The 14,709-nt window shown below is 38.0% G+C and overlaps 3 protein-coding genes across 5 annotated transcripts in view; 2 read left to right on the top strand and 1 right to left on the bottom strand.

The window, feature by feature from the left end:
* cap1 (CAP, adenylate cyclase-associated protein 1 (yeast)) overlaps positions 1 to 517 on the top strand; it is a 15,237-nt gene extending 14,720 nt beyond the window's left edge. For all 3 annotated transcript variants that reach the window (XM_051390250.1, XM_051390251.1, XM_051390252.1), the window contains one exon: positions 1 to 517. This exon is cut by the window's left edge and continues 808 nt beyond it. The gene's annotated coding sequence lies outside the window, so the exon portion shown is untranslated.
* Positions 518 to 6,769, bottom strand: ppt1 (palmitoyl-protein thioesterase 1 (ceroid-lipofuscinosis, neuronal 1, infantile)). Its single transcript, XM_051390260.1, has 10 exons — positions 6,633 to 6,769; positions 6,015 to 6,137; positions 4,827 to 4,936; positions 3,821 to 3,948; positions 3,452 to 3,522; positions 2,730 to 2,832; positions 2,460 to 2,550; positions 1,580 to 1,678; positions 1,383 to 1,454; positions 518 to 1,050 (listed from the first exon to the last, which is right to left on the bottom strand). Exons 2-10 carry the CDS (start codon positions 6,127 to 6,129, stop codon positions 928 to 930), a joined length of 912 nt encoding a protein of 303 aa, XP_051246220.1. The 5' UTR covers positions 6,130 to 6,137; positions 6,633 to 6,769; the 3' UTR covers positions 518 to 927.
* A 321-nt stretch (positions 6,770 to 7,090) lies between these two features.
* rragcb (Ras-related GTP binding Cb) lies at positions 7,091 to 12,632 on the top strand. The gene is made up of 7 exons (XM_051390259.1): positions 7,091 to 7,270; positions 8,466 to 8,669; positions 8,758 to 8,957; positions 9,675 to 9,789; positions 9,993 to 10,135; positions 10,265 to 10,413; positions 11,544 to 12,632. The coding sequence occupies exons 1-7, from the start codon at positions 7,091 to 7,093 to the stop codon at positions 11,684 to 11,686; spliced, it is 1,134 nt and encodes a 377-aa protein (XP_051246219.1). The 3' UTR covers positions 11,687 to 12,632.
* The last annotated feature ends 2,077 nt before the right edge of the window (positions 12,633 to 14,709 follow it).

The following is a 14,709-nucleotide window of genomic DNA, read 5'->3' on the forward strand; positions in this document are numbered from 1 at the left end:
GCGTCAAAAGACCACTGTATTTCACATCATGAAACTTGATTTAAAATAGCAGGAGAACGATCATTCTACGTGCTTTCCCTTAAACCCACACATAGGACATTCCCGAGTATTAAAGAGAAACATTCCATATAAGGAGGCGTGTAAGGAAAAAGTTTGCGATTTAAAGAGCAAAAAGAGATGTTGATGGAAAGTGGAAGACAAAGAAAAGAGACTGAAGGACATAATCATTGATTGTTAAATGCTTCACTGCAGTCTCTAGATCTGAAATATCTGCTGTAATCATCTGTATAGATATGAATAATTATTGACTAGTCTTAAAACATTAGCCCGACCATCAGCGTCTCTCCACTCGCTCCTAGCCACGTCTGCACTCTTTGGTTATCTTCGGCTCTTGAAGCTGTGAAGCTCTTCGCTGAATTTTCTTTTATATTGTCTTTTTCTTTTACCTCTTTTTGGGTCCAAAATCAGAATTCAGCTCATTAGTACTGGAGACGTCATTAAAAATGTTGCAATAAAATGTCTTTTGGTTTGTCTTTATTGGATTTAAAGGTGTAATATGTACAGATTCAGTTAAATGGTCTGTTAGACCAGAACAAAAACATTTTTAAAAAGTCTCATCCAACATTTCTAAAAACAATCTGACCTCATCAGAACAGCTCACATTGGAAATAACACTAATAATCTAATGTTGGTAAAAACAGTAAACTCGCACACAAAGTAGCTGCTAAAATTAGTAAAAGCATCATAAAACAGAATCCACATGCTACAAGTGATCAGTGCAGAAGGAATGAATTAGGTGCTTTCTGCATCCCTGCTCTGGTTGTTTAAGTAATTTACTCTTAACTGGCATTATATTGCGTTACAGACAGAATTTCTTCCACTTTATTTGTTGAAGTCAGATATAATTTCTGAGATGACTGCAGTGTTCTAGTGTAAAAAAGGCAGCAGGTGAGCGGTGAACCACTCTCTGGTGAACTGGAGGTGGTCTCCCTCAGTGGACAGAAAAACCAGCTTTCCCGCCTTCTCCATCGCTGCCAGCCCCAGACGATCCTGCAAGTGGACACACACACACACACAATTTAGACCTTCTTGATTTAAAGGAAATACAAAGTATATCAGAAAATGGTGAAAACTGTTTCCCAAAGCCCAAGATCACATCTTTAAATGTCTTATGTCCACAACCCATAGATATTTAGTTTGTTAGAAGACTAAAAACCAGAAAATATTCAGATTTGATGTGTTGAAATCTGAGAATTGGGATATATTTTCTTAAATATTAACCTTAAAATGATCATAAAATAATAGTTAATGGATTAATCATTGCAGCTCAAGTGTCTACAGGTTATAGAAACATGTTGCAATGCGTCAATAAACACTGTTACCTCTTTGTAGAGAACGCTCTCCTGCAGAGTTTCGGTCTCTTTGGCCTGGCCGGTTTTCAGGAAGCCGAACCACTACAGCGAGAATCAGGACAAGACTGTTTGTGTCGCTGCTTTATTATATATAAAAACGTTATATTGTTCAGAAAGTAACAGGAGTTTTTACAAAAGCACTGCTGAGTGTGCGTTTGATACGTTACCTCCGTATCAACAGGGTCAACTACAGTGTCCTGCAGGAACTTGACCATGACGAACTTCTCCAGCAACTGAAGATTCTTCTTATAAGTCTCATTCACAGCCTTTAAAAGCAGAAAACATGAGATATTAAAAAAAACTTATGCTATACAAACATAAATATGAGATATATGAATATTGCAGAGCAACATTTACAAGAGATTTGTACATTTTATAAATTTTTTATATAATATAAATATACAGATTGGTGACAATTTAAAAAAGGAAAAACCAACACAAAACCCTCTCATATTTATTCTTTACAAATCAATTTGAACTTTAAACTGACAAAATAAAAATAAGTCACCTTTAAGTCACCTGCTAGTTAACAACAAAGTTTGGGTTGCCTGCTTTCTATTTAGTAACAATGTTGTTACAAATGTTGTTAAACCATTAATAAATGCTTATTAAGCTTTCATTAAATCAGATCTGTTGCAGGCGTTTACTGCAAGCGGTCGGATCACTCCACCTGATTTTTCCCAACGTGGCAACCCACAATTTGTTATTAATAAGTTATAAGTTACTGATCTATGACAAATTAGTAAATTATTTATCAACCATTAATAAAGCTATCAGCTACAACCTTTTCTAAAGTGATAAATCTTTTTATTTACTGGCCTTTTCTGGGGCTTTTAATTGCATCTCACAGTCTTCATCAGCACTGATGAAGACTGAGAAAAAGCCAGTAAGTGGACAACACACATGTATTTTGTCAAACTACTTTTTCCAAGTAGAAGAATGAACCTATTATTTTCCAGTAGCAAAAGCTTGTCTGAACTCATTATACTGGATTAATGCCTCCAGGTCTGATCTGCTTCGGTGAAAGTGCTGCGGCCGCATACTGACCCGCTCCTGATTGATGTCAGCCAGGAAGAGGCTGTGCTTCTTGTACAGGTCGTCATTTAAGGGGTCATGCCAGTACTGCGCCTGCACCAGGCTGATAACCACAAACACAACATCCAGTCAGTGCTACAGATCAGTTCGACTGACAAACAGACTATTGTTCTGTAGATCTGTACAGCGGTGGTGATAGCCACACAATATCAAGGCTGCTAAACACAATCAGCATCACTGAGCGACAGACAGTCATCCAGAGATTGAGGAAAGATAACTTACTGTTTTTGAACCAAGTCAGTGTAAGCTCCACTGTTCAGAGCTTTGCGGATCATGTCACAGATGTGGGAGCTCTCTCCGGGACACCTGGGCAGCCCGTACACTCCTGAGGATTCAAAAACACAGTGAAGACGTCTGCAGACAGAGATTGTGATGATTCATATTCACACCGTCTTCCAGAGCTTAAAAAAAAAAAAGTGATGGAGGAGCTAAATACAGGTCAAGACACAAATTCTTCTTTAAAAGAAGAAATTTGAACATCTAAAAATTCCATCTCTGGAAGATAAAGAGGAAATTCATTCTGTTAGCGGCACAAAAATACATAAAGATCATGTGATCGAAAGCTCCAGGAAAAAGGAGAATTAAGTACTATTTAAGGTTAAAATTTCACATTTTTAAAATAATGATGATATAATGTTCCAGGACGTTCTCTGTCTGCTGAACAGCGTCAGAGAAAAACAGATTTTTTTTCAGATGAGATTACTTTATTCAGTGTTTTAATATTCAATAACCACTGAAGGAACCCTAACTGGGAGAATCTGACTGCAATAGTGGTGAAGACAACAACTCCCATGACCCCACAACTACTTCACAATGTCATTCATTCCTTAACTCTGCATAATAAGTATAGAAAGGGGGGGAAAAAAGAGAAATGTGTTTTTAGTACTAGCTTTGCTGAGGGAAGTGAGCTGAACTGGTGTTCTGGTTTTTCACTGTTACGCTACCTTGGTGCTGGCCACCGATGGAGATCAGGTTTTTCATTGGTGGAGAGGGACAGCGCTGGGCCACAGCTCTCCTGGGAAGAGAGGAACCAGGACAAGTCAGAGTGAGCTTCCTCATTCTTTTCAGGAGACAAATACTTTAAAAGCAGAAAATAAGCTCAAACAGATCTGCAGCCTGAGAATGAAGCTCAGGACTTGAACCTTACTAGCTGAAATCATGCTGTTCTCTAACATATTGGTATTTCTTAAGTATTTCATTCACTCTGCAGGAGAATCACACAAGAGGGGAAACTACACAAACACAGAATTTGTCCATTTTCTACCACATTCACATAACAAAACCATTCAGTGTCCAGAACAGTGGGTACATACAGAAACTGTCCCCCCTGGGAGAAGCCCATAGCATTGTATCCTCCCTTCAACTTTGGGTCCTGAGCCAGCTGAGTGCACACCATGGACACCTGCTCATTCACATCCATGAAAAACCCATTTTCTGTGTCCTGCACGAGGAGAGACATGAAAAGTTCAAAGCATGACAGGCAGATTAAGAAGAAGAGAACGAGCTCCGTCCACAAGGAGAAGAGCTGAGAGATTTAAGTCACGGTGTTACGACGGATCAAAGCAAATGGAAACAGATTCATGCTGGTTTGGCTATGAATATTAACACTGAAATATTACATAGTGAAGTTGTAAAGGAGCCATTTCATTTTTTTTTCCTGATGTAACTTGTGCCACTAGCCCTGCAAATATCAGCGAAAAGGAATCCTTACATGTCATGTAGACGTATTAATCGAACACCCCTATGTCACTATTAGTTACCTTGTGATAATGAGTTGAATTGCTGTTAATATTAATGTTTCTCTATTTTTCCTTACTTAAATCTGCACTTATCTTGTGATTTTTTGGTGTCATTATTAAACAAACATGTCACATTTTTACATGTAGCGTTTGTTTTTATGCAAGAAAATCGGACTTTTCTATTGAAGGCAGTGAATTAATTATAAGTCTGGAGTTACTGAGCAAGAGAAACACTGTAAAACAACTTTATAGACAAAAAAAAACAACATTTAAATGCTCTGCCATAGAAAAATAATACAAATTGTAAAAAAAAAAAGAGAAAAACACAAAATGTTGTTGATTCTGGCGACCCCTGTGGACAAAAGCGGTAGTGTTTTCAAGGGGAATCCGACCCAGTGGCGGGGCTTTAAGAATAACTATAAAGAAATAGCCAATCTTCTTCCTGATGGTCTCCTTTGCTTATGTAGGTCATATTAGAGGCATCAGGATTACATTGTAGTAGGTTTAAATCATTTTGGAAAAGTTTTAGCACTGGCTAGGAAATATATTCACTTTAAAAGGTTTTCCAGTGTGAAAGTACCTGAATGACACTCTTGCCGATCATCAGTGAGAGCACGTAAATGCCAGAGATCTCCCCCTCAACCATCTTCTTTATCGACCCCATGCTGAGCGGGTTACAACAGCTGTCACCTGGAGCGGACACATAAATACTCGCTTCATTATCATTTAAAATATTATATAAAACCCATCAGTAAACTGATCCGACTAACAAGTTGTGTCAAAGCCAAATATAGCTTACATTAAAAAAATATCACTGCACTGGCACTTACAATACAATAAAATATAATAATATATACACTATATAGAGTAAAATAGAATAAAATAAGCATGTATATATGTAATAGTCCCCAGAAAATGCACTATTTTTTCCTGTTTGAGCGATGTTTGTTAAGAAGTAGGAACAAAAGGTCTTGTGTGTATTAGACAGGGCAGGGAAACTGGACAGCATTTAAAAAGATGGACTAAAACTTTGTTGTTTTTTGTCTTTTCATTGGATTTATTGACAATAAGATCAAAATAAAGGAACTCCTCATCATCTAACCTCATCAGAAGAAAATGGGCACAAACTAAAGTTCTTTTTCAGAAATATTCTGGCTTACATTATCAGACAGCAGGTCAGTGCGCAGTGCAGTCCTCTGCCGTTAAAACACACAGACGCTTTCGGTGGATCATAACAGGTTAAGTAACCTGAGAGAGGGACCTCAGAGGCACCTGAGCCAATGTTGTTGTTGAAGGAGAAGAGAAAGTGTTTTTGTTTTTTTTCACTTCCCCTGACGGTATTTTCCCAACCACCATGGAATTAAAATGAACAACTTTCCAGTCGTAAGTATAACTGAGGCTGCACACCACACCTTATCTCACATTACGGGTTACATGGTTTGTATCTTAACACTTGTTCTTGTTTCTATGCTTTCAATTTCACCTAAATGTAGGCAGTAACATGTGTGCATACAAAATGTACAACCCTGGGACTTTCCACACTTTCCCCTTTCTGTTCTGAAAGCTGTCTGAGGACCAGAAACAGATATCACTGTTAACATTTTGTCTCCTTATAGCCATAAGATTGTAACACAAAGGAGGGAACTCAAACATGTACACTGCATTGTGCAGAAAATGTAGTTAAATAAATAATTCTTGGTACAAATTATTCCTCGTTTTGTTCACATGTCCGATTACACAGCTCCCTGTGGATAATGCTTTTACTCACCCATCCCATGCCACAGCACCAGTGGTACGGTCCCATTGTTGGGGTTATAAACTGGGCTGCCAGCAACCAGCAGCACTGGAGCAGCCAGGAGGAAACACAGGAGCACCGCCGTCATCCTGGACCCTGAAACAAACATATAGGAGGTCACAGAGTGCATTCATATTGCTAAATCACATCCTCCCTTCTTCACTTTCTTACTATTGTAGCACTTATACATCCAATCTCTCATCTCAGCCCTGATCATCCAGTGTAACCTGCCTCTGTATGCATTCATTCCTCTCTCTAATCCTTTTCTTAAAGCATTCAGTTTAAAAACAGGTTTGTTGTGCAGCTGTTGTCAAACTTTGTACATGCATTGGTTCTCTCTTTCTCCTAATAAACACAAATAAATACCGATTAGACCAACAGTCTAGCAGAAGGTGAAACAGAAGTTATACTTTCAACGAGCTAACTAACTAATCAAGGTTTTTACATCCAATAAATCGATAATTAAACACATTTTAAAACGTGCAGCAGCAGATTTATACTATAAAGAAGGTTAAAATCAATCCAACGTTTTAAAAAAGCGTATAATTTTAATGTAATAAGCCAAACTAATGTCCCAAAAACAGCACTCACCGTTTGTGTTCTTCCTGCTTCTGTCTGGTGGACTGTTCGTCACATGACTATGTTTGGCGCGAACAGCCAATCAGAATCAAGGGGGCGTGGCTAACAGCTAAAACGGGGCGGAAACGTCCAACTTGTGACTGGTCTATTTATTTCTTTATAGTAATCCTGCCTGTCTTCTAGTCTCATTTAACCGAATCTGTGCCGATATTATGGCTGCCTAACATCTCGGTGACTTGGATTTCAAACCCCATGCGGACACGTTACAGTCTAACGGGACATTTTAACACATAAACACCGCGATCTCCTGCCGCTAGCCGATTAGCTTGCCATGCTAGCCTGCTGTGAAATCCGACAACAACATTCCCGTCCGGATTATTTTACATCCGGTTAACTCAAATGTTTGACTGCTGAGCGGCTTCAAAGGGAGAGCTTAACCGAAGAGCCAGCGAGGTGGTAAAAGTACCAGGATGTCTGGTCAGTATGAGGAGCCTGCGTTAGCGGGGAGTTACGATGTTGTGGGGTCGTTTCCCAAAAGTTTTGGCTACGGGTCGGAGGAGGCGGACATGGAGGAGAGCTCCTCATCGGCGGATAAACCCAGAATACTGCTGATGGGACTGAGGAGGAGTGGGAAGTCATCTATTCAGAAGGTGAGTGACCTAAAACACACACTTTAAAGTCATCGGCACACCTGGCTGGGAATTGGGCACACCTGGTGACAGTGCTGCCTCGAGCTCCTCCTTTTTTATGAAGTTTGTAATTTAGTTTTTGTTGTTGAATGTTATTGCCTTATACTCTTACCTTCCTTGATATCAATGATAGTCACACTATTAGAAACAGGTGTCAGTGTGTTGTTATAATAATAATAATGATAATAATAAACAGGTCTGTACAGTTCAGGGAAATATCAGCACAATATGTAAAGTGTAAGAGCTGCGATGTTTTTGATAAAGTGTGAGATAAAAACTGGATTATAATGAAGTGCTGTGGTGCTGCAGAGATGCCCTGGTCTACAGAGCTTGTTCTCCAGATTTAAGAAAAAAACAACCCCCAAAAAATGTCACATAATCAGGATTTTCATTACATTTGGGATGCAAAAAGGATAATTCCCACATTAAACGCGAATAATATCTGTGAAAATAATCCCAATATGATGTTTTTGACCTCATCGTGCAGCCCTAGAAAGTTCAAAAGCAAACCAACCATCAAAGCAATTAAAATGACTGAAATTAAACAGAAACTGAACATTATAACCTTTGATGAAGGTAGGATTTATTACAGGACAACTGACTGTAATTATAAAGCCCAACCTAACTTATCACAGATATATTGCTGTCTGCCATATGTATGGTGGCTGATAAGTAAAGAACAGTGACCTCAGAGTGACTTTAATTTTCAACTCTACATGTTTAAACTCTCAAATGTCAACATATACAATATCAGCTAGGGTATAACATGGAGTATATGTAGTTAATTTTCTGGTAAATTGATTGAGAGATCAGCCAGTACAAGATACAACACTCTCTAACATTGAGTTAATGAGGAAAAACTGCACAAACTGACCTTTAAACAGGAAAATAAATGGGAGAAACAACAGAGGAGGCATTCATCTTCCAGGACATGATATAGGTGTTATTTATATATATATATATATATATATACACACACACATACAGTAGTATAATTCCAATATAGATAAACAGAATCACAATGTTACGTAAATAGAGCACAAAACTTTTAAGTAAATATTGAGAATAATAAGTTTAAAGGTTTTACAGAATGAAGAATCCGTGAAGAAACTGAGAGTAAGACAAAACAATAATCCTTTTTTCGGCCTCTGTTCAGGTCGTATTCCACAAGATGTCACCCAATGAGACGCTGTTCCTCGAGAGCACCAACAAAATCTACAAGGACGACATCTCCAGCAGCTCCTTTGTCAACTTCCAGATCTGGGACTTTCCTGGCCAGGTGGACTTCTTCGATCCCACGTTTGACAGTGAGATGATCTTTAAGGGAACCGGCGCTTTGATCTTCGTCATTGACGCTCAGGTAGGATGACATTAGTTTAAACGGAAGCTTACGCTGTACGCTTTAAAGGCTTTCCTGTGTGAGATGAATGTGTCTCTCTTGTTATTAGGATGACTACGTGGAGGCTCTTGTGCGGTTACATCTCACTGTATCTAGAGCCTACAAAGTGAATCCAGACATCAACTTTGAGGTGTTCATCCATAAAGTAGACGGCCTGTCAGACGACCACAAAATAGAAACACAAAGAGACATTCATCAGAGGGCCAACGATGATCTGGCAGACGCCAGCCTGGAGAAGCTTCACCTCAGGTGAGTGTCTGACACAGGTCGGTGGGTGGGTATGAGTTCTGGGTCAAAGGTGCATTCAGGGTGTGTGGCTCCTGTTCACTGTGTGTTTAATGTTTTGTGGTTTTATGTGTCCCCAGGAAGAATAGTTGCTACCTCTGTAGCAGCTAATCAATCTGAGTAAACGTATAAGCTGAGAGCATCAGAGCAGCAAACAGAAACAAGTCACACTGCTCTCAGTTTCCACGAGGGTTTGTTTTGTGGTCAGCTCATTTTCATGAAAACACCTGGAAGTGTATTAAAATTAAAATATTCTGGAAATAATCTGTGTTGTCCTGGAAGTTTTTAACTGTATGTTAGTCTGAGCTGTGTAGAAAAACTGTGGTCAATTTGGGAAGTGGGTAAACTGTCTGTCATGAGAATGACCAAGCACATTATGAAACCGAACTAACGAGGTAGTTTCCCCTTAAACGATGACCACCATTTCTGAGCAAGTGCTGTCCTGTATTGTCGAGAAAGTGTCCTGGAAAAGGATTTCTTAAAGAGTGGGGAACCCTGATTTTTTTTTTTTGATGACTAGGTTTGTCGAGTTTACAGCCTGCCGTGCTTTTATCCTGCATTCGTCCGTGAACGACGACGCATAATAAAACTGATTCAACTGACTGAGTTCAAGGCTTTTGCCCTAACCTGTTTGGTGACGCTTTGTAGTCTGAACTCTCCTCTCCTGCTTTCCATCCTCAGCTTCTACTTAACCAGCATCTACGACCACTCCATATTCGAGGCCTTCAGTAAAGTCGTCCAGAAGCTCATTCCTCAGTTACCAACGTTGGAGAACCTTTTGAACATCTTCATATCTGTACGTTGTTTCTTTTTTCTTACTAAAAAAAAAAAGGCCTGTGTTTAACATTCAGGAGGATTTATTGTCAGAAATTGATCATAATATTAATAGATAGGTTTTAACACTTCACTTCCCGCTCTCATTCCCAGGACGTCAAATACAGACGCGAGCAGTGTTCAGTTAGCACTTTTCTCTTATTAACCATCCTTCCTGTTTTTCAGCATTCTGGGATCGAGAAAGCCTTCCTGTTTGATGTCGTTAGCAAGATTTACATCGCCACAGACAGCTCGCCTGTGGACATGCAGTCCTACGAACTCTGCTGCGACATGATAGACGTTGTCATCGACGTCTCCTGCATTTACGGGTGAGAAGAATTATTTGTCTCCGTTGTTTGTTGTTGTTTGTATGCTGGTGGTTGTATCCTTTTTTTTTTTTTTTTTTTCAATGCAAAGTTTAAAAGGGGGTGTCTTTCTGTCTTTCTCCCTCCTGGCAGGCTCATACAGGATGGCAGCGGCTGTGCCTACGACAAGGAGTCTTTGGCTATCATCAAGCTCAACAACACTACAGTGCTTTATTTGAAAGAGGTCACAAAGTTCCTCGCTCTCGTCTGCATCCTCCGAGAGGAGAGCTTCGAGAGGAAAGGTGCGTAGCTTCAGATTGTATAAACAGTTAAGTTGGCATTGTTGGACGGTGGGTTGATTATACAGGATGTCATAAATGTAAGATTGTGAGTGTGTAAGTGTAAGTAAGTAAGTGTGAAACTGCCAAATCAAAAGTGGCTGTAAGTTTATTTTGCAGTGGTTAGTGGATTTATTGAAGTACTGTACTTAAGTACAAAAGTGAAGTACTTGTAGTACATTATTCTATGTTACTTAATACTAAGTAAGTATACCACACTACATTTTAGGGGGAAATTTGCTGCGTTTCACTTAAACTTCTAAAATTATTTGACAGCTATACTCAAACTAATTCCTTTACAAATTACTTAGAAGTTAGAAAATATGATGCATTGTTATAGATTAAACAGTATTCAGTAATAAATAGTTAAAGCTCCACCTCCACTGCAACAGTAAAACACTAATTACACAGTAATGCATCATCAATAATCTAATAACACTCAGAGGGGACCCTTTTTTCTCGTTCGAGTACTTTTATTTACTACTAGTTTTTTTTAAGGAACAACAAAAAAAAACACATAAACAAGAACCAAAGTAGTACAAACTAAACAAAATACATACAAATATACATACAAAATCCTCAAAGTTATACTGTCTGGCTACTATAACATGTTTTAGCCTTCCAGACAAGTAAACATGGTTGTTATTCAAACGACACTCTGTCATTAGCTCAACCCGCTCTTTATATTCAGGTCTAACTTGCCGTTTCCTTTTACAGAGAACAAGGACTTTTGATAGCTCACATTTAGCAGTTTATTATATATTATACTCACAATGGAGTATTTCTCACAGTGTTGTATTCCTACTTTTACTGAAGGACCTGAATATTTCCTCCACAACTGTTGTTTTGATGTCTTTGCGATCATAAAATCTCTCACTGAAGCAGCACAGGAATTACTGTTTGCCTTGTTAATAAGTAGCATTTACACAGGCGTGTCTTTTTCTCACATAAACATTGTTTTCACATTTAGCCATCTCAGTGTGTGTACTCTAAAAGTCTGAAGTCACTGAATCTGAATGTGTTAGAGACTGTATTTTACATCGCAAAAGCTCTGTAACTTTTTAAATGTAACCACTTATTTGTTCTCTCTGCAGGTTTGATAGAGTACAATTTTCATTGTTTCCGTAAAGCCATCCACGAAGTGTTTGAAGTGGGCACCTCACCGCAAGACGTCAGCTCGTCCAGCAACAACCTGACGGGCAGAAAGTACGCCTCGCTGAACGGAAGTGCTGTTTAAAGGGCGACAAGGGCCAATCTTTGGTTTAGCGGGAGCACAGCGAGGCCGCACAATGTGGAGGAATAATAAGAAAGCACACAAGGCCTCCTGTCGAACAAATAGTGCAACTGAATGTAAATCAGTTACAGCAGCTGATGAACTGATGGACTAAATCTGCCGCCCCCCCCTTGTGTTGTTCAGATATACTGTATATCCAGTATCACAGGTGATAAATATGCCAAAAAAAACTCAAGTAATTCCTATTTTTCTGCATTTATCCGTATTGAGATGTCAAAGAGTTGTGTCAGCTATGTTTACCGTCTTTTCCAGTTAATTCTCTGTAAAAATACTCAAAGAGACGTCAGAGAGGTTTGTAACGCAGCGTTAAAGCTCCATTGACTCAACCTCGAAACTTTATTTCCAGTAACTACCCTTTACATTCTACAACAGTAACAACTTTCTTTCATGTTCCTGCTCATTTTACCCTGAAATATTGAGTGCTGTAAGTGGGTTTAATCCCCTGTATGGAAAAGAAAAAGCGCAGTGTTTGTTCTGCGGTGTGTTTTCTGTTGATAATGACTCATGCGACCAGTGACCGGTGCTCTGCTCAGGATCTCCACAGACCAGAACTGTGCCAGTTACACCATTAGGGAGCCTTGGTTGATCAACAGACGAGAGCGACAGCATGTTGGTCTTAATGGAGTCTGGAAATAACTGATGATGCCTTTCGCTCGGACCACCTGCTGACTGGTTGACTTTTTGTAGCGCTGATGAACTTTTTGACCAAATTTACTTTCAGTTTTCCAGCAGTTGTTTTTTTTTTTTTGCTTTTTGGTGCGAGTGTGTGTGTGTGTGTGTGTGTGTGTGTGTGTGTCTGACCTAAAAATAATATGTCAGAGACCTCGAGGATGTGTTTTTAATTATTGTACATAATTCTTTAATAAAATATGTTTCATATTTTTGCTGAGTCACGCTTAGTTTCATCTTTTGATAATCCACCACATCAGATTATTTTATTATGAAGAGTTTTTTGTCATATTTCTCATAATCTTTTAACAGTTATTATAATGTGAGAGATAATATGTCATTAATCTGAGAAAGGTTTTTATAATTATATGTAAAGTCATAATGATGTCTTAATTATAAGATTTTATGGTAGTTAAATATCTACTTTTGTGTGTTTTTTCTCCCAATTATGACATTATCTCAAACTTTTGAAATGTTATCTCGTATGTTTGAGAAAGTTTTTAATAATTGTGAGATATGAAATTTATTTTTTAATATTTTGTGTTCTCAATCTTGACATTATCTCTCATAATATAATAAGTGTGTCTCAGTTTGGTTTAGTATCTCATCATTTTGACTGATTTCTAGAGAAGCCATATTTATAAAGGCACTATCCTATAACTATGAGATGCAAAGTTAATTAAAAATCTATCACCAATTTTTATTCTTCATTTAGTGTCTGAGAAAGCTTCTTATAATCATAAGATACTAAATCAAAATGTCATAGCTATGACATAGTTGGTAATAATTAAATTAGATAAAAAGTTCAAAATCAAAATTTTCTCATAATTATTGTTTGATAATTATAGAAGTTTGTCATATTTATGAAGCGTCTCATGATTATGAAACAGTTCTTAATAATTATAATTGTCAGAAACCAACCCATAACTATAAGATAGAACATTAAATATTCACCACCTTATTTTTTACTTGATACGTGATAATTATCTCACAATTATTCTCTTATAATTGTGACCAAAACACTTTATAGTGAGCTTGTTAGTTTTCCAACTGGCAGATTTGGTCTTCTGTAGTATGGAGACAGATTGTAACAGACGACACTAAATCATCCCACATACTCTGATAATCCAAGTTTTTACATTCTTAAGACTTTTAGCTTCATGTTTTTGGCTCAATCTATCCGTATGCATCCATCCACACCTGAACCACTGTAACTAACAGGTTTGAACAGCAGGTGGCAGCAAATTTACATGTAAATATTTTACATTTCTGGATGATTTCACCCTCAAGTCATCCTCAGCCAATAATTCAAAGTTCATATTCTCTACAAATCCTCCAGCATGAAGTCTGAGATCATCAACAGGTCCTGAAAATAAGCTTAAAAGATGCCCCACCCACACACACACACACACACACACACACACACACACAAATGAAAAGCTCTCATCACATCATATACACGTGTAGTGTACATCCTGACTTAATGGGTAGTGGCAGGATGGAGCCACAGCTGAAGCCTCTAATCGTCCCCAGACCTCCTGCTCACCACTGTGGAAAATGGAGGTCAATGAGAGGGAAAATGACATCTTGCTCTCTGAGACCCTGCAGTTTGCTCCTGACCACAGAAAATCTCATGTAAGCCTCAGAACTCAGAAGAAATGCAACACTTGAGAGTGAAAGACAATACGGAGAGTGTGTAGCATCGTCATCCACGTGTGATGGACGGTATCTGGTAAATATTACATTAATTAATTTAGAAACATCTTTACTCTCATTACAACTGCGCTGACGAAAGCCACAATATACGTCTGAAAGCTGCATTGGAAATCCAGAAAGAGGACTTTGAGTTAAGGTCTAAATGTTCCAACACCATCAATAAACCCAGTTTTAAACTCAACCTGTGACTGATGTGTACACATTATAATCTTAGTGTTGTAAAGGATTTATTAAGTTTAAACATTATGGAGGATTTTATTAACAGTTTATACATATGCATAAAAATCTTACAGTGTGTTATAAAACATTTATTAACTGTTTACAGACCTCAGTATGCACATATAAAGTTAATAAATGCTTTATAACACACCATAAGTTTTGTACACGTGTACAAGAAGTTAATACTAATGTGTAAAGTTAAGTGCTTTATGTTTATTCGTCATAAACAGTATAAATGCTTTATAATATTTATAACAATATTTGAATATTTACTTAAAAAGGTAGCCTAATAAAAACTTTATAATGCACCATAAGGTCTGTTCATGCGTATAAACTGTTAATAAATGCTTTATAACATGTAT

The sequence above is a fragment of the Dicentrarchus labrax genome, unplaced genomic scaffold (assembly GCF_905237075.1).
Source record: "Dicentrarchus labrax unplaced genomic scaffold, dlabrax2021, whole genome shotgun sequence".
In the NCBI taxonomy this organism is placed as follows: Eukaryota; Metazoa; Chordata; class Actinopteri; family Moronidae; genus Dicentrarchus; species Dicentrarchus labrax.